This window comes from Protobothrops mucrosquamatus, unplaced genomic scaffold (genome assembly GCF_001527695.2).
Source record: "Protobothrops mucrosquamatus isolate PMUCROS unplaced genomic scaffold, P.Mucros_1.0 scaffold108, whole genome shotgun sequence".
Classification (NCBI taxonomy): Eukaryota; Metazoa; Chordata; class Lepidosauria; order Squamata; family Viperidae; genus Protobothrops; species Protobothrops mucrosquamatus.
The window spans coordinates 357,488-377,221 of record NW_015386480.1 but is presented as its reverse complement, the minus strand read 5'-3'; the positions used below and the strand labels follow the sequence as shown (position 1 = coordinate 377,221).

The following is a 19,734-nucleotide window of genomic DNA, read 5'->3' as shown; positions in this document are numbered from 1 at the left end:
CCCTACCATTTTTTTTTCCAAATTATGATTTCTTATTCCTAGAAAAAGCCTCTTCTTGCAGTCATAGCTGTTGAGAATCTCCGGCTGGCAGCATGAGACACTTAGCAGCTGGTCTGGCAGTGATTCCTGTTAAAGGGCAAACTCTGTGTGGGAGACTTCTGGATTCGAAGCTTCTCTGGGCATGGCTGGTCAGTGCAGCTGCTGCTCCCACGAGGCCTCCCTGGCCAATGCCTGTCTGGGGAAAGAGGACAGCTCTCTTCATACAGTGTGGCCATTCCCCAGGCTGCCCCAGCTGAATCCCAGTTTGTATAGAGGGCATTTAGGACAGAGCTTGTTCCGTGCAAAATAACCCGGAAGGAAGGGAGTCCCCCATTGCTGCTGGTGTGTATTCCTGAATGCCATTTGGCCCTCTTGGAGCTGTGCCATGATGAACGTTTGAAGGGGTGGGGTGAGCCATAAGCCCCTTCCTCTTGCTCACGTGTTTATGTCTGGTTTTCATGAACAGGTTGTGAAAACAATCGGCCTGCGAGAAGTTTGGTTCTTTGGACTCCAGTACCAGGACACCAAGGGCTTCTCCACATGGTTGAAATTAAATAAAAAGGTATGGAGGTGTCTATCATTTTGTTTTCTGCTTCTGCATAAAAAAGAGAGATTGCTTTCTTGGGCAGAGATGAAACAGGTTTACCCTTCAGTCTTTGTTCTTCAGGGCTCTGATCTTTGAATGAGAGTCCCAGGCGATGCTCCTGTATTCTCTGAGGCATTTGAATCTGGAGCACCTTCCTAGCTTTCCTTCCCCCTGGCAGGCTGCTCGGTTGCAAGTGGCATTGACAGTCTCCTGCTTTGTCCATCTGAGCACCTCCTAGATGTGGAACATTCAGCACCCAACCTTCTCAGAAGTGGCCGTTCCTGAATTCTGCAAGTTGGAAGGCTGCTATGTTGGGCAAGGCTGGGCTAGAAATACTAGGTTAGTCAACCCAGTGGGATAGATTAAAAAACTGTCCTTGGATTTATGGCCGGCACTCCAATGTGGGCCCCATGACTAGGGCTCATGGGTAGTGGAGTTAAAGGGCTTTCTGGCTTAGTTGTCCCAAAGGTGCTTTTTCAAAAGGCAACTGGATTTTCTTTGTTTTTCCTTGAAGACGTTTCGCTTCTCACCCAAGAGGCTTCTTCAGTTCTGATTGAATGTTGGAGAATGGAAGGATTTATATTCCTTATATTCCAGATGACTGTAAGGAATATAAACCCTTCCTTTATCCACCATTCAGTCAGAGCTGAAGAAGCTTCCTGGGTGAGAAGCGAAACGTCTTCAAGGAAAACAAAGAAAGTCCAGTTGCCTTTCGAAAAAGCACTTTGGGGGCAACTGTGACCTGGAGGACGGAGAACCTCCACAAACGTTCCGGCTTAGTGCCTGTCCCAAGACTTCTCAGTTGAGAGGATTCTGGATGTGTTTTCTCATCCTGATTTTGCCACAATGTGCTGCAGGTTACCGCTCAGGACGTGCGCAAAGAGAGCCCGTTGCTTTTCAAATTCCGGGCCAAATTCTACCCAGAGGATGTTGCAGAGGAGCTGATACAAGACATTACGCAGCGCCTGTTCTTCCTCCAAGTGAAGGAGGCCATCTTGAACGATGACATCTACTGTCCCCCGGAGACGGCGGTTCTCCTGGCCTCTTATGCAGTCCAGTCCAAATACGGGGACTTCAGCAAGGAGGCTCATAAGCCCGGCTATCTGACGACTGACAAACTGCTCCCTCAAAGGTAGAGCGAAATCTGGCGAAGTTGCTGGCCCCCCTGCAAATGCACAGCCACTATTTTAGTATATCCCACTTTTCAGTTGCACACTTTTGACGTTACTCCAGGATGGATAAGCCTCGCCCTCTCTGTTTGGAGTCAGTTGGGCCACACATTGCGCTCCACTGTGGTTTGCTAAATAAATCACAATTGAGTGAATTCCCATGTGGTGTTAAGACACAAATAAAGTTGTGCTGAGCACAGTGTGTGAATTCAGCCCAAATACCTTTAGTGTGTGTTTTTCATTTATTTCTTTTCCTTAGTAAAATGACATTTAGATCTCAAACTAGTGTTGCTTTAAGAGTCGGGAAAGAGACATTCTGAAAAAGTGGGAAACAATGTGAGAAGGAGAAACCCTTGGGAAGCAATGACCTGAGAGATGAGATTTTTAAAAGCAACAGAGAGAGATTCAAGCCATGGAGAGGGTTCATAAACCATTACAGTGTCATTTGCAGCCCACCTTCATATCACTTCTCTTCCACTAAGTGGAAACCTTGGAGACTGTTTTAAGAAATGGCCATGTTTGAACTTCATGTGGCTAAAGAATTTGTTTTTGCAGAACTGTCCATACATCATAATATGTCTTCCATTTCTTTGCTCTATAGAGTTTTGGAACAGCATAAACTTAACAAGGATCAGTGGGAAGAAAGAATCCAGGTGTGGCATGAGGAACATCGGGGGATGCTCAGGTACAGCTGGGAAGAACAGAAGATCCTTTTATGGCTCAAAAGAGTATTATTTATGACTTTTACAAGTCCCCTTGTAAGGTATTCTACTTGCAGGGGCATCTGCAAGGTATAATAAAGTCTAATGATGCACATAAAAAGAGTTGGAGCTTTAACCACATAGTTGCAAACCTCATCTTGACTTTCTTTTACCACAGCCTACGGACACCCATCTACTCTTAAGACAGATGGGAAGATTGATAAAAGTGTCTGTGTCTGCATGTCATGGCTGATCTAGTCGGTTATTACTCTAAAGCAGATAACTCTATGCACTAAAAGTCACAATGCTGCAATCAAATGGGCAGTGCCCTCTCTTGGATGCAGTGCCAACCATTGCAAAAAAGAGGATGCTTTTGAGAATGCTCCACCAAAGCATAGCTTTTAAAGTTAACATCAGTTTTGTTTTCTTGGTCCTTTCAGAGAAGATGCCATCTTAGAATACCTGAAAATTGCACAAGATCTGGAGATGTATGGTGTGAACTACTTCAGTATTAAGAACAAGAAAGGCTCAGAACTCTGGTTGGGAGTAGATGCTCTTGGACTCAACATTTATGAACAGACCGACCGGTAACAAAACTATTCTCCTTAATCTTCCGATAGAGTGTATGGTCTGTCTGTCTGTCTGTCTGTCTGTCTGTCTGTCTGTCTGTCTGTCTGTCTGTCTGTCTGTCTGTCTGTCTGTCTGTCTGTCTGTCTGTCTGTCTGTCTGTCTGACAGAGAGTAATTGAGAGATGGAAGGGTTTGTAAGAGCAGGACACATCTGGATCTGACCAACTCTCCACAGATGTTGACAGCCACCTTCTCCTTTGATCAACTAGATACTGCTACATTCTTCAGAATATTGTCTGCAAGCAATTCTCTTTTCATTTTTATCTTACGAGGTTTTGGCATTGTTACTGATAATAGGTTGTTCTATTGACTCTATCTAGCCCTGTCTTAGCCAGAGTGACTCTCTGTGCTGGCATTGGTTTCTTATTAGCTGTTTCTAGTTGTCACACAATTCTGTGAATCTACTAACAGATTTTTACTGGAATCGTTCATTCATTCATTCAAATTATATAGCTGCCCAACCTAACCAAGTGACTCTGGGTAGCTTATAATTCTAAAATTATAAAATAATTAAAACAATTTAAAAACATTAAAACAATAAAAACAGATGTAACTTGCTATCTAATCCCAACATAATTATTTCCCAGAAATTAAATTACTTCTTAGGCTCAGAGGGATTTTGTGATTCATTTTGCTCTCATACTTGTAGTCCTTGAAACAGAAGTGAAAAATTTCCTCAGATTAAATAAGGGTGGGGGTTTTTTTGCTTCATGTTATATGAAGCTAAACTAACTGCTTGAATTGTCTCTGTATGGTCTTTAGGCTGCAAGAATTGTTCTGGGCAATCTTAATTTCATATAACAAAACACTTTTGATATACATAGATTTTAATCACTAGGAAAAGTTACTCTTCTAGCACATATTTGTGCGGATGATTCTTGTCTTGTTAGATGACACCTAACCTAATGTAGAAAGCACAGTTTTAAGTAAATGCCACGTGAGGATGCCTTCCCTGGCCTTTGTGGGGTAGGGGGTGCTGCACAATTTGCACCAAAACAGAGGTGAGGGAGCGTATAAGGTGGCATTTTAAATTGGGCATTTCCCCCTTACTCACCATCTCTGCCCTTTTGGGGTTCAAGGCTGGATTTGTAGGCATCTGTAGGGAGGATAAGAGACAATACAGGTAATCCTTGATTTGCAACCATTCGTTTACCAACTATTTGAAGATACTGACAAAAGGGACTTATGACCAGTCCACCCACTTCCAGCCCTTGCAGCCTCCCCGTGGGAAAAATATCAGACTTGTGGCCCTTGACCACCAGCATGGGTTTACGACCGTTGCAGCAGCATCCTGGGGTCACGTGATCACCACTTGGGACCTTCTCCACTGGCTTCTAGTAAGGAAGGTCAATGGGGAAGCTGGATTCACTTAACAACCTCACAATTCATTTAATAACTGCAGCGGTCCTCTTAACAACTGTGGCAAAATCGAACGCAGTTCACTTAACAACCACCTTGCATAGCAACAGAAACTCGGGCCCTGATTATGCTTGTAGGTTGAGGACTGCCTGTGCGCACAACATGAGGCCGTCCCACAAACGAGGCCGGTTGACATGACTCAGGGCTTGGGCTGCCTAGGATGGCCCTCCAGAGTTTTGATAGGTCGTTCATTTCATAGATCTGTTTAGTTACATAGGTTGGTGAATTTGGAATTTCCACTTAGCGTTTGCTAAATCCAAACACTTTCATTGGTGGGAAATGTATAGTGGGTGTGACCAAAAACAGGTATTTGGAGTGCTGCAACTGTTCACTGAGGTTTAATTTTGAAATTACAAATCATCTTTCACAGGTTAACACCCAAAATTGGTTTCCCCTGGAGTGAGATCAGAAACATTTCCTTCAATGATAAGAAGTTTGTCATCAAGCCCATTGACAAGAAAGCCCCAGTAAGTTACCCTTTACAACTTAACTGTTTTAGTGTATTAATTTATTCAGAGATTAATATAATAAAAAACAAATGGAAAATTCAGATCCTTGCAGCAGATTTTGTCTCTGAATTTGAGTTTCTTTATTGCGGTCACCAACCAGAAATAAGCACCAAGAACAGCAGGGCTGCATCAGCAAATCATTCAGGCTGGCCAAAGGAATAAAACAATAAAACACAAAGCCAATTGACAGTAAAGATAATAAAAATTAACTGTTGGCAGGGTTTTGCAGGCAATAAAAGAGACTATAAAGATATGGATCTGCCTGGGCAGGAAGTCATGTAAATAGAATTTAGAATGAGTGGAGAAGAGCGAACCAGCCTTTGGTGGCTCCAGCTGCACTCGGGCAAGGCCAAACTGTGCGCAGGGTTATCATACAGATCCCTTCTTAAACAAACATGGGCAGCCACTGCATCAAGCTAATGATAAGATCTTCTAAATTTGATGTTTATATCTTGGTAATCTAAGGAAATGGACAGTTAAGAAATACAAAATACATTTATTTATTTATTGAATTTATTTACTGCCCATCTTGTAGTGAATGACTCTGGGCGGTTTCCAGATACATACATACATACATGCATCCCTGTCAAGTTGGCTTTGTAAAAAGACCTCTTGAGAAGGGATGGTTGCTGGAATTGTTGTTCCAGGACCAAGACTGCTAACACGGCCTGGTCAAAACCCATGACTGGTGATTTTGTTCCTTTTCATTTTTGATTTTGGGTGGCAGAGACACAGCAGGGCATATAATGTTTTACACATTATCCTAAGCCAAGGTTTGTTTAGTCATCATTAATGGCTGAGCCCCACAGATCACCCTGAGCGCCCAGCCTCTGTTCTGCTGACTCAATGGCTGGGCTCCCCTAGGATTGCAGAAATGGCTTCAGCCCAGATGTCAACTCCCAAAACTTTGCAGTTGTTACCAAATTATACATTTTAATGTGTCTCAGGATAGAAACAACTTGTGTTAAATATATTTAATTTCAGTTAAATAGGTAAAAGTTAGAAAGGTACCTAATTTTGTCCTGGCCCCTTCCCTGCTGCTGAGCATGGCCTGGGCACTTCGCTTGAGACACGTTTGCTTACAGCTCTCACCCTGCCAGATCTCATAGCTGTCCTCATTGCCCTTCTCCTGCAGGAGCTTTGTGGTTGAGGGGGCTGAACGGGGCAGCTCAATAGAATAGAACGGCTGAGCTGGACACCTAATTTCTGCCTGGAGAGCATAGACCAGAGACTCCAGATCAGCAATCTGTCCATGCAGACTAACAATTTGCTTACAAATAGGACCGTACCCAAATTTAAAAAGAGTGCCATGAAAGACATCTGCAAAACAAATATTGCATGGAACAAAGCCAGACATTCTAAAATAAAATTGTAATCCCAGAAGCACTTATTAAGGATGAATTACTGCTGTTTTAGATTTTCAGTTATTGCCTGGGCTGCTACTTTAATCCACTGGACTTTCTCTCAGTCCTCCTCACAGTGAGCAGCTGTTCCCAGCAGTGTCTGGTGTTATGCAAATACAGTGCAGATGCAACCAGCGACTCATGCTGAAAGACCCTCCAAATCCGAGTCCTGGATGGGTGAAAATCCCTCTTCCTCATTCTTTGTGCCTACCCAGGATGTCCCAGCAGTGGGGGTGTGCACCAGGTCTCCTCCACTCAACACTGTCCTCTTGTGGGACTGAGGAAGCAAGCTTTCTCTGCTGCGGCCCTCGCTCTCTGGACCGGACCTCCCCACCTCAAGACAAAGAGGGCGCCTGGGGTCCTGGAAGGCCTGGGGTCCTGGCCTGGAGCTGATGTTTATAATTTGCTCAAAGGCCCAAAAACAATGTTGTTGTTTTTTCCATCTACTGGATTATTTTAGTCTGATCTGACTCTGTGATTTAATATATTTAGCTGTTTGACGTTTTTCCTGGTTTTATACACCTCCCCCCACTTTAGTTGGGTGATCAATAAATATCATTTAACTAATTTTAATTTCTGTCAGAAAAAGCTTGCCCCGGTGCTGCTCCGGGGGCAGGGTAACACTCTGCTTGCCCTGAGACCCTCCTTTGCTGACTAAGTTCAGTTCAGTTACTGATGTGGTCAGAGTTTGATCATGAATTGCTGTACTGGACATATTTTTTTAGCTTTACTTTTATGTTTTCTATTTGACACCCAGAAGTTCAAAAGTGTAGCATCCTTCCAACAGGAGCACAGACAGGCTTCTCCTCTTCTTGCAGATTTATATTTCTAGCAGATTTAGTAAGCTTTTGGACAAGGGTGTGCATGGAATGCAACATTTGTTTTGTTCCAAAAGTTCTTCTGAGCACTTCCAGGTTGCAGTTGTTGTTGTGCGTGTTGTTGTCCCTGGGGATTCCAGGGTGATTCTGTGAGGCCGGTGTGTTGCTCCCTTGGCCACTGCTGGCATTTCCCCCTCCCGCCTGCTCTTCACAACACCCCCTCCTTCTACCAGGCCTTGTGTGTTGCTGACCAAAACATGCCTGTTTCAGAATTGGCACAAGCTACCCAAAGCCACCTGTCCCATGCCCCAAGACTTGCACACACCCTGGGCTCGCCTGGCTGTCTTGTGGGTTATTAGAAGGGATGCAGCCCAGGAAAACATTTTTGCAGGCATTTGGGGAAGGTGATCCTCTGGAAGGATTAATAAATTGAGTCATTTGTGTACATTTACATCATGTGCACATGTGTGGGATTGTGGAAATTCCGTGAATGTACACACATGATACAAAATAACATATATGATGATGCCAGTGATGTAATTAAAAAGACAAACCACAATTTTACACATGCACAAAGGTTGTGTGGAACCCATAGAATCACATGGACTGAAATCCAGATCCAGGTTCCATCTGCAATTCTAAATAGAGGTCCTTTAAATCAAGATTTTACTGTATACTAGACAGCCCATCACCCATTGGGTCATTGTTTCAGTTGGTTCATCATTTCAGAGATATTTACTTACCTAAACAGATGAACATAATGACCCAATGGGTGAGCAAAAAGCTGTGGGAGCAGGAGCCATTTCCAATTTCCTGCTGGCTTCCCCACTGACTTTTCTTGTTGGAAGCTGTCAAGGAGGGGAAGTTGCAAGTTCCTCAGATATGTCTCCCCCACCCATGCACTTTTGCTCTTGTGTCGAGCTAACTACCACCACCCCACACACACCCTCTCCGATCTGTGCTGCATCCTTGTGTGGCATCCTTGACCATTGCTTGCCTCTCACATACCCATTTGCTGCCTCCCCAATCTGGCAGCAGCCACTTACCTGCCTTGCAACTGGCTTCTCTAGTGACTTTGCTTGTGGGAAGCTGGGAGGGAGTGTTGGAAATGATGATCATGTCACTGCAGCTGACCATGGTAAATTTCAAATCCCATGGGAGTCATGGGTCTCAGATTTTGGATGCATTCTGTAAGTTAACCCATTTGAGATACCTTGCTGTAAAAATTGTTGACTTATGGTGAAACAGATACAAGAATTTTAATAGTATATAGATGCTTACAAAAAGAAATCCTTGTTTGGATATATGCTTAATTTCCTAAAAATTACAGCCAGTGTAATCAAATTGTGTTGTTACTTCTGGAGAAAAAGAGGGCCGAAGGAAAGCTGCGTTCAAGGCTAACCCTGTCTCTTCTCCTTTGCAAAGGATTTTGTCTTCTACGCCCCCCGTCTAAGGATTAACAAGCGTGTTCTGGCTCTGTGCATGGGAAACCATGAGCTCTACATGCGCAGGCGTAAGCCAGACACAATCGAGGTGCAGCAGATGAAGGCCCAGGCCCGAGAGGAGAAGCATCAGAAGCAGATGGAGAGGTGAGCTGATCGAGCACAGGGGCCTCTTAAGCTACCCTCTGGTCTGGCTGGGTCTCTATGGCCGGGGATTCTCCCAGCAGGAGGCGGGTTGGGGTGCAGAGTCTTCTCATGGGAGAATCCTGTAACTGGGATGTGATCAGAAGAGCCAGACTCCCAAGTGACACATAGATGAGTTGTGGCATGGGTGGAGGAATTAGCACTTGTCTTGCAGATCTTGCAAGGAGAGCAGTAGCTAACTCAGTGGTTCTCAACCTGTGGGTCGGGACCCCATTTGGGGTCGATCGACCATTTCATGGGGGTCGCCAAGCAAGGCTGTCCGCCATTTTTTTTGTCCGCCATTTTTTCCCCTTTTCCAGCGGGTGCCTTACCTCCCTTGGGCTGGGCCAGCTGGTGGTTGGCCTGCTCCGTCTCTGCCACTTGCCAGCTACGCCTCGGCCGGCGCAGGGGGCGGAACCACGCATGCGCGGCGCTCCCAGGCAGGGAAAGTCCTCGACTTACGACCGGTTGGGTAGTCCTCGACTTACGACGGGTTTAGTCCTCGACTTACGACCGGTTGGGGTCGCGGCATTAAAAAGGTTGAGAACCACTGAGCTAACTCTTTGAATACAGGGTCCAAAGGATGATAACAATGAAGACAGATGTGGAAGAGGATGTTTTTTATGGGGGAGGGGCATTTCAAGAATTCTTATTTCATAAGGGGGGGAGTCAAAGGCTCTTTTTTTATAACAAATTTTATTAATTTTTCAATTTTACATCCAAATATTTAGGAAGCAGCGTGGTGATTGGGTAATCAATAGCCCAGTAACAAAATCTTTCGTACATATCTCAGGTTGCGTCATTAAAAGTTCCCTCTCTATTTCCCTTAATTATTATATCACATTCAAGTTAATACGTTTCTAATTATAGCTCAATCAATCAATACATTTGTCAATATAATTTTACTTATACATTTCCAAGTCCTGTTTTTAAGTTTTACCTAATTTCAATTACCGTGTTCCAATTTAGCCTTTAAAATCCATAGTATTTAGACTTCAGATAACCCAAGTTTTCCTAATTACATTACAAAATAGTTATCGTATCTAAAATACACATATTATTCAGTTAATTACATTCTTACTTTATGTCACAAGTACCGGTATATTCTATTTCTCATCCTAGTACCTCATCATTTACTAATAAAATATCTTTTATTGTCACAAACCAACTTCCATATTACAATTCAAAACGATAATCTAATGGCTAATTTTCATTTCCCTTATAAATCTAAGTCCTTAATATTAAGTCAATCAATATCTTTAAATTCTCCTTAGCCCATTAGGTAAGATTTTAAGCTCTTCCATTATCAGTCCACAAAAAAAAAGAGAAAGAGAAGGGGAGTCCCATTTTTAAATCTAACTCTAGCTTTCTTTTTTGTTCCAAACAGGCTTCCATAACAGTGCCTTTAAATCCTCAGATGAATCTCCCTTCATTCCTACACATGTTATTTAAATCAATGGAGAGCATCCAGTTATCTATTTTTCAAAGGAACTGGCCCCTTTGTGATCATTAGATTGTTGCCCTAATAGTCCAAATCTCCATGTTTGATTTAAAATATTTGTCGTCAGTTCAGTCTGGTCTTCTTCTTCCAGTTTCATCTGGCTAAAATAAGAGGTCATATCCAGTGTTGTAGTTGTTGTTTGATTGTCTAGGTTTTCAATATGTTGTGTTTGTTGATCTTTAGCATCCTCCATCTCAGTGTTGCTTTCTTCAGTTTCTGTTGCCTTTTGAGTTGCAGGTTCTTTAATTGAAATCAAGGTTTGACTGTCCAAGTTCTCAGTAAATTGTATTTCTTGTTGTGTAGAATCCTCTTTGATATTAATTTGTTCCCCTTCTGTTGTTTTTTGGATTGTAAGTTCATTAGTTGGAATCTGGGCTTTTATCCAATTAATTTTTTTTCTTTTTTCCCCCAACTTAACAAATAGATAAGGTAATAGGTCTCTGTAACAATAGGAACTTTTTGGGACCCCAAATATCCAAAAAGTACAAGTCCAGTTATTTAGTTGTTTCGATTAGTTGTTCTTTTCTTTTTTTTTCAAAGCTTTAGTTTCCCAGGGTAGGCAGACACTGCTATGTTAAAAGCGGGGAAGAAATTTCAGGTGGCTTTTACAGGAAGGTAGTTGGGATACAAGAAAGGTAAGGTAAGGTCTCACCCAATTCCTCCGCAGTGCTTTCATTCTGCTTGGTGGTGATTTTGGCTTTCGGCTGGCACGGCTTAGTGATCAGCCATATTAATGACCGATCTTTTCTCCGACGGTCCAAAGGATCAAACGGAAGGGCTGCTGCCCTTCCGTGATCTGTCGAGGGTCCTCCTCATGGTCGTCGCCCCTCCAGGGCAACTTACGACCCTTTTCAGGGTCGTCCAACGAAAGGAAACCAGGCGGCGGAGAGAGCGCTCTCCTGTACGTCCGCCAGCACCGCGATCCGGAACCAGAAGCCGAGTCAAAGGCTCTCTGAGGTGTATTTGAACAAAATCTTGGCATAAAGGCAGCCTGCACTCTATTGTATACTGGAATAATTCTGCATAAAAGCACATTTTGGCATCTTAGGGATGTCAAGCAATAAAGTTGCTCTTTGCTCCTCCCCTCCCTTGAAGTCTAAGGCTGCTGTGACCAAGGCAAGGTGGGCTGTCTTCCTTCCCACAGGATACCTTGGAAATGGCAGGATCTCACAGAAGATTGAGGGACTCTTGGGAGCTCCCGATGAAGCTTAAAGGCAGGGGTCCCCAACCTTTTTGGTTTTGTGGACCTGCGGCGGCAGCAGTTTCAGTGGTTTTGGCAGGGGGGGGGAATGGTTTCACACTGGCAACCTAAATCCTGTGCATGTGGAAATGAAGCTTGGCACGTTCACCCGCTGCTTTGGTGGCCCGATTCCCAACAGGCCACAGGCCAGTAATGGGCCGTGGCCTGGAGGTTGGGGACCACTGTTTAAAGGGACTCAACAAAGGCAGGAGAATCCCTGATGCCATTCCATTGCCTGGAAGGGTTCTCCTGGACCTCTAAGCAGGTTCCTTCAGTTTTTAAAAATGTGGAAAACCTGTTGAGGCAACCCAGAGAAACATGGTAGATTTTGAATTGAAAGTGTACAATCCCAAGGAGAGATCAGTTTTCCAAGCCATATTTTAATTTGCAGTTGGATTAAATTAGGTAGAAATTGCACACTGAAAGCTCTAAAGACTTCTCTAAGGCTTAGCAGCCCATTTTTTATATATATATATATAAAAGAGGCATTGAAATTGCTGTATGTTTTCTTTCTTCTCAGGGCTTTGCTGGAGAACGAGAAGAAGAAAAGGGAGATGGCCGAGAAGGAAAAGGAAAAGATTGAACGTGAGAAAGAAGAGCTGATGGAGAAGCTCCGACAAATTGAGGAGCAAACTAAGAAAGCTCAGCAAGGTGGGAAGGAGGGCTTGCCTCAGGAGGGGCCCCAGGAGAGGAGGGCTGTCTTCTCAAACAGCGGGGAGAAGGGCTGACGCTCTCGGCCTCTTTCCCCCAGAGCTGGAGGAGCAAACGCACAGGGCGCTGGAGCTGGAGCAGGAAAGGAAGCGAGCTCAAGAGGAGGCTGAGAAGCTGGCCAGGGAGCGGCAGGACGCCGAGGAAGCCAAGGAAGCTTTGTTGAAAGCCTCCAATGATCAGAGGGAGACCCAGGAGCAGCTGGTAGGTTGCCTGGGGAAAGCTCAGCCGCTGTCTTGGGCAGCCCCAGGCCTCTGGCAGTGCTTCCAAGCTGCCCAAAGGCCAGAGAAGCCTCGTTGGTGGAGGGGCCTGCCTTGGGTGGTGGACAATGGGAAGGCCAGCTCTGCAGCCAAGGTGGCCGGAGGGGAGATGCTGCTGTGCTTCGCAGGACAGGGAGGAGGACAGCCCAATGGACTCGAGCAGAGGTGTGCAACATCCTTGAAAGTCTGGAAAGCACCCCCAACACCTCTCACAAAGTTGCCATTGTAGTAGAACTCTCAGCATCAGGCAAAGGAAAAAGGATTCCTCCTGTCCATTTTATCATACATTAATGATATTGCCACTAATTTATTTCACTGAATTTAATTTTAAATGCGCTTTCATCCAAGCCCCCAACCAACTTTCAAAGGGTAGCCCCCGACATGCCTTCCAAAGATGCCCAAGAGAAGTTGTACTTCCTGGTGTGGGGCAGGCAAGGACACCCTCCCCCGAAAGCAGCTCCCTGCTGCGAGTCACAAAAAGTGCAGAAGGCCCCCTTTTCCTATTGGATCAGCTCAGGCTTCCTGAGTTGGACTCCATCTCCTGCCAAGGGCTGCAGCTGATTAACAGAAAAACAATAACAGAATAACAGAGTTGGAAGGGACCTTGGAGGTTTTCTAGACAAACCCTCTGCTCAGGCAGGAGACTATATGATTCTGAATAAATGGCTGTCTCATCTCTTTTTGAAAATCTCCAGCGATGGAGCACCCCCAACCTCTGGAGGCAAGCCGTTCTACTGATTAATTGTTCCCACTGATAGGAAATTTCTCCTTAATTCTAAGTTTGATCTCTTAATAATCTTCCACTCTTACTTCTTGTCCTGCCCTCAGATGCTTTGGAGAATAGGTTGATCTCTCTTCTCTGTGACAGAGTCTCAAATGTTGGAAGACTGCTTTCACGTCTTAATTCTTCTCTTTGTTAAACATTCCCAATTCCCACAAGCATTCATCATATATTTTATCCTCCAATCCTCTAATCATCTTTGTTGTTCTTTTCTGGATTGTTTCTAGAGTCTCAATTTCTTTTTTGTATTGTGGAGGCCAAACCTGGATTCAGTATTCCAAGAGTGGTCTCACCAGTGTGGTATAAAGCGATAATAAGATGTGTGATCTTGATGCTATCCTTTTATTGATGCAGCTCAGGACTGCATTGGCTTTTTTGTCAGCTGTAGCACACTGCAGGCTCATACTTAAGTGATTGTCCACCAGAAGTCCCAGATCCCTCTCACACTTACTGCTGTTGAGCCAGGTACCACCTGTTCTATATGTGCATTTGTTTTTTCTTGCCTAAGTGTAAAACCTTAACTTTTCTCACCATTGAATTTCATTTTGTTAGATAGGGGTCAGTGTTCAAGTCTGTTAAGATCCTTCTGGATCTTCAGCCTAACTTCTAAAGTGTTGGCTATTCCACCTAGCTTGCTGTCATCTGCAAATGTGATGAATTCCTCTTCTATGCCCTCATCTAAATCATTTATGAAGATATTGAAGAGTCCTGGGCCTAAAATGGAACCTTGGGATACCCCAGTACATATTTCCCTCCCTGTCAATGTAGCTCCATTGAGGACTACACGTTGACTGTGGTTGGCAGGTCAGTTACAAATCCATCTGGTGGCAATGCTGTCTATCCCACATTTTTCTACCTTACCAAGAAGGTGGTTGTAGTCTACTTTGTCAAATGATTGTCAGGCCCCTTCCTCTCGAGGCTCTGGGGTGAGACTCTTGTCCAGGCTGCCTTTGGCCCATGGCACACTGCTCTTGCAGACATACGTGCTCTTTCCTTGGGAGTGAAACCACACTATTAAATACTATTAACACTATTAAGAAATGAAGTGTGTTTCCTCTCTTCACAGGCAAAGCAGAACTCCAACCTCAGAGAATAGCGCAGATTGTGAACCTTTCCAGGATCGCTTTTCTCAGGGATTCTTCAGAAGCCTTGTTTTGTAAGAGGGGCTAAAGCGACAATAGTCTTTTTCAGCCTGCCCCCTCCCCAAATCCAACCAGTTCCCACCCCCACGTATTTGGACAGTGCCATGCTAAGATCCCCTTCCCTCTGTCTCTCCCACTCCTGCCCTTCCTCTCCACTTTGGCCCTCTTGTAGACTTATAAGGCAGGTCTATTTGGGGGTTAGATCTTTGCAGCTGAGCAAACACAGAAGGAGCTTTGGAAGTAAGAGCAGGGAAAGGAAATGAAGGAAATCGTCTTTTTTTCACAGCTCACTGCCAGCAGCTGTGATTTAGCAGCTAATCTGGATGATATTAAAATGGGAGTGGACAGATTCATGAAAGGTCAGGCTCTCCATGCCTGCAAATATGGAGGGCTCTGACATGGCCCAGAATCATGTCCTGGAACTACTGATAGTCGAGAAGCCACCCCAAAGGACTTGGGGTCCTTCCAGACACAGCTGGTGACCTCGGAGGCTGGAGTAGGTGGCCTTGGCCCTGAGGCTGCCGGGCTCCTCCTGCCATCTTTCTCAGCTACAGGCTTTTGACTGGGGATGCTGTGTTCACCTTGCAGACCACCGAGATGTTGGAGCTCACCACCCGGATCTCACAGCTGGAAATTGCGCAACAGAAGAAAGAGAGCGAGGCGATGCTGTGGCAGCAGAAAGTGAGTGCCCATTGCTCTCCTCCCCTCTGCCCACTTTGCCTGCCCAGATGCCTGCTGGGATTGGTGAAGAGAGGGGGCTGGGGAACTGGAATAACTTTCAAAGAATGCCCGTTTTTGTTCCAGAGAAGTGGGAAAGCCCAAGCCCGTTTCTAAGAAGTGTCCAGCCAATCTACGCTGTTGCTGGCAGTTTGTGCACACAAATACGTACAGACATAACTCCTTGTTCTCCAAACTCTGCTCTTTCTCCTCCATGCGTGCTGCTTTGGCTCATTTTGCAGGAGACTCACTCGTCCTTCTGTGGTGAGGAGCACAAGGGCTCTCTGCAAGTTTCAAAGGCCCATGGAGGCCTGTGGGCCCCAGGGAACTTAACTCGCTTATCCACATAGAATAGTCAGAAATTGCCTCTCAAAGCAAAATAAAAATGGCTGTATACAATTTGTACAAACATTTTGGCTTGCCTATTTTGGACACTGGAAAATAACCTAAAAAAATCCTGTCATCATCCAGAAGGCAAAATGCATGAAAAACTCCCAGCAGACGGGGGGCCAGCAGAAGGCTGATTGGAGAGGCGGTGGGTGCTCATTCACCAGGCATCTTCAAGTCATTCTGGGATGCTGGAATTTGGATTCCTGCTCTGGGCGAGGCAGAAGCTAGGACCCCCCGTGGCCCCTCCCAATCTTAGTAGCCTGTGATGATGACAAACACACATATCTCTTTTTACCTGGCAGTGTTGTTTTATTTCTAATTGCCAGGAATACTGTGTTCCAATTTAATTTGATTTTAAAATTCTTAGTAATTTCTACACTTAGCCATTTTTTTAGAATTTGTAATAACCTGAAATCAGGCAGAGAAATTTGGCTCTTGGTGAATGAGAATGTAAATAATGAAAAACATTTGACATCAGTCCACGTTGTTATAGATGCCTAAGCCTTTTCCATGGGGACATTAGAAAGGGTGTTAAATGGGCAGTTGGGATTCCTTGATATTTTGACTGATGACAGAATTCCAAATATCTTCATGGAGGCCCCATTTTTTCCCCATTGACTTTCTTTGTTTTGTAAAGGCATCCAAAGCGGCTTTTATGCACAGAGTTCTATTTGTGTGTCTTAACTTGTTCTGAAGTTTTCTTGCCAAGCAAAAGAGTTTTCCATTATTGCTACGCAAGCCCAAAATATATCTGGAGATGTGAAGCCAATACATTTTTGCTGCCCTTTGCATCCAGACTCCTCCTTGGGCTGCTTTTGGTCTTAGTTCCTACAAAAGTCACATTTCTGTCGTCACGGAGGTGCTTCTCTCCTGCTGCTTCAGTCAAAAGGCTGGATCTCCTCACAGATCCAGTTTCTGCTCTCTTGACATAAGCAGGTTTCTCAGGATGTTTTCAGCTGCGCTCCCTCTTTCAGGCCCAGTTGGTTCAAGAGGACTTGGAGAGGACCAAAGAGGAGCTGAAGTCAGTCACCAGCACTCCGCACGTGCCGGAGCCCATGCAGTCAGAGAATGAGCACGATGATGAGCAGGATGAGAATGCCGCGGAGGCCAGTGCGGAGCTGCGGGCGCACGCCTCGATCAAGGACCGCAGTGAGGAACAGCGCACCACTGAGGCAGAGAAGAACGTGCGGGTTCAGAAGCACTTGAAGGTGAGATGGGCCTCACTCTGCCCAGAGAAGCTGATGGACTACTGTGTTTCCCTGAAAATAAGATCTGGTCTTATTTTCTTTGGGGCTCTGAAATGAGAACTAGGGCTTATTTTCAGGGTAGGTCTTACATTACCAGCGAGCAGTGAGCACGCAGGGGCAGGGTGGGGTCTGTGCATGGGGTGGAAACACAGCGCGGCGGCAATGGGCCAACCTCGAGGCATGGTTGTGGACCAACTATGGTATGGTAAAGGTACCATATGACAGTTTGGGAGAGGGGGCATGTGTGCCCTTTCCGTGCCAGGCCAGCCCCTGCAGCCCTGGGTGGCCATGCTGGGTGGCAGTGGGAAGGGTGCCGAGGCGGCAGCCAGTCTGACGCTCCTCCAGGTGGAGTGGGGGGGTTTTGACCTAGGGATGCTGTGGGGCCATCTTACTGGCCTGGCCTGGCCCATCCGAGAGATGACTGAGGAGGTGGCAGCCCAGGGCCAAAGTGGCAGGTGGAGCGCCAGAGGTCGGGGAGGGAGCAGGCGTCCCGCCGTCAGCGCCCATGCTGGCTGTCCCTTCCCTTCCAAAGCCAGAATCCCGCCGTGTTTACAGTAAGTGCAGGTAGAGGCTGGCCTTCCTTCTGGCGGGCCTGGGAAGCTGCTGCAGAGCAACGGACCCATTTCAGTGCCTGGCGCCCTTAGGGAGTTTGCCTTGGTACCTGCTTTCCAGCTCTGTCGCATTTTTCTGCGGCCGTGGAGCTGGAGAGCTTGCCCCACCACCTCCCAGATGCCCTCACTTCCCTCAAGCATTTCTTTACTTACCTAATTTCCAGCTCCGTCGCGTTCCTCTATCGCATTCCTCCACCGCCATGTGCAGTCCCACAAACAAAAGAAGTTTGTGGGCCAAAAAAAAAGAGTTCAATCATCATTTCCAACTTCGTGAGATCTTTTTTTTTTTTTTTTTGCGAGAAGTTGGATTTGATTGACCTTTTTTTCATAGTCTCACAAACTTCTTTTGTTTGTGGGACTGCACACAGTGGTGGAGGAAATGGAGCTGGAAATCAAGTAAGCAAAGAAATGCTTGGGGGAAGCGAGGGCATCTGGGCAGTGGTGAGGCAAGCTCTCCAGCTTCGTGGCCGCAGAGAAATGCGTCGGAGCTGGAAAGCAGGTCAAAGGGGGGGATCTGCCAAGCCTCATGGCAGCAGCATTGGTGGGCACGTTGTGCCACGAATGGCCAAAACTGGCCATAGAACCAGTGTTGTGGCATGAGAAGCTGCGGCAGGGTACCACAGGTCCCCCCTCCCCCACCAGCTTGCTCCCCCCCCTTCACTTCATGTCTATGGTAGCAACCAAATGGAATCGGCAACCGGCCGGCTGCGCAGACTCTTTCGGGGTAGGGCTTATAATTAGGCTCACCCCCAAAATTCAAGCTAGGGCTTACTTTCAGGGTAGGCCTTGATCAAGGTTGGTAAAATGAGGACCCAGATTGTTGGGGGCCAAAGGCTGACTCTGTAAACTGTAAACTGCTCAGAGAGTGCTATAAAGCACTGTGAAACGTATATAAACCTAAGGCTATTGTCATTCATTCTATTGGCTGCTGAATGTCACCAACATGGCCTTGGGACGGCATAAGAAGCAGCCAGAATTGCCCCACCCACTCTAGGCAGTAAGACTGGCCCAGCCCACCTTCAGAGAGCAGCCTCCACCTGTAGTCCTGGGTCAAGGTTCTCACTCGTAGGGAATCCTCTCATTATCCCTGATCTTATGGGGAGGAGGAAGAAATCTGGGCAGCTGTTTGGGTGGCAGGCAACCTTGTGGGGTCCCTGCTCTGACCTCCAGGCACCTTCAGCCTGAGATCTGTGGGTGTTACCCTAATTTTTCACACCAACATGCCCATTTCTGTCTTGGGCGATGGAAACCGAAGGTCCCCAAACAGAAGGCGGTCTAGGGTAGTGCTTTGCCCACTTGAGGAGGAGTACCAAGTGTGCTCTATTGCCTGAATTAATTCTCCCGACCGCTCTGTTCTAGCAAACAGGGAGGGGGGATGCCGTGTCCCTTGTGACATCCACGCTACCCATCCCCTTGCAGCCAGCCATGTTTATGAGAGCAGAAAACAACTCTTAATCCTGCACTGCAGGGAGATGCAGGGAAAGTGTCAATAAGAAAAAAGCCTTATGCCAAAAGGTAAAAAGAGCCAGTCCCAGGCCAGAAAGAAAGATCTCGGATGCCACGGGTGTCTTGGGTGGCTGACGTTTCCTCCTTCTCCCTTCTTGCCCTGCAGGCTCTCACCTCTGAGTTGGCCAATGCGCGGGATGAAACCAAGAAGACAGCGAATGACATGATTCATGCCGAGAACATGCGGCAGGGCCGTGACAAGTACAAGACACTCCGCCAGATCCGTCAGGGCAACACCAAGCAGCGGATTGATGAATTTGAGTCCATGTAGTCATTCCAGCCTCTGCTGTACCTTCCCCCCCTCCCCTCCTCCCCTCCTCCATGCAAATGTGCGATGCCGGAACCATCCACTACAGGAGAGTGAATAGAACAGCCTCCTGGGCTGATGTTCAAAATAGGACCAAACAGGAAGAAAAAGCAAAAGTCAGTTGTGCCTTATTATTGCAGTTTTCAAGTGGCCTGCCTCTGTTTAGTAGGGGTGATGAGCTTAAGTATCATAATGCTTTTTATTGCTTATAAGAAATATATTAGTGCAGTTGCTGCCGGCACCGCTGAGCTGCCGGTGAGCCGATATCTAACCACGGACCACTTCCCCCTCCTAACTTCCCTTGCTGGGGTCTGGAGGGGCACGGCCTTGCTCTGACCTAATTGAAGTCCCTGCTGAAGTCCCTGTGGTGGTTTTCGCTTGTCAAGGTAGATGCTCTGCTTGGGAAGAGGAGATTGTGGAGAAGGG

At 46.1% G+C, this 19,734-nt stretch overlaps 1 protein-coding gene across 1 annotated transcript in view; it reads left to right on the top strand.

Moving 5' to 3' along the window:
* MSN (moesin) overlaps window positions 1–19,307 on the top strand; it is a 30,672-nt gene extending 11,365 nt beyond the window's left edge. The window contains exons 2-12 of the mRNA XM_015812709.1: window positions 506–601; window positions 1,483–1,757; window positions 2,396–2,479; window positions 2,936–3,082; window positions 4,914–5,010; window positions 8,699–8,862; window positions 12,160–12,290; window positions 12,391–12,551; window positions 15,119–15,211; window positions 16,612–16,845; window positions 19,108–19,307. Coding sequence (XP_015668195.1) covers window positions 506–601; window positions 1,483–1,757; window positions 2,396–2,479; window positions 2,936–3,082; window positions 4,914–5,010; window positions 8,699–8,862; window positions 12,160–12,290; window positions 12,391–12,551; window positions 15,119–15,211; window positions 16,612–16,845; window positions 19,108–19,272 — 1,647 coding nt within the window. The 3' untranslated portion in view covers window positions 19,273–19,307. The remainder of the gene's footprint in view (window positions 1–505; window positions 602–1,482; window positions 1,758–2,395; window positions 2,480–2,935; window positions 3,083–4,913; window positions 5,011–8,698; window positions 8,863–12,159; window positions 12,291–12,390; window positions 12,552–15,118; window positions 15,212–16,611; window positions 16,846–19,107) is intronic.
* Window positions 19,308–19,734: the final 427 nt, after the last annotated feature.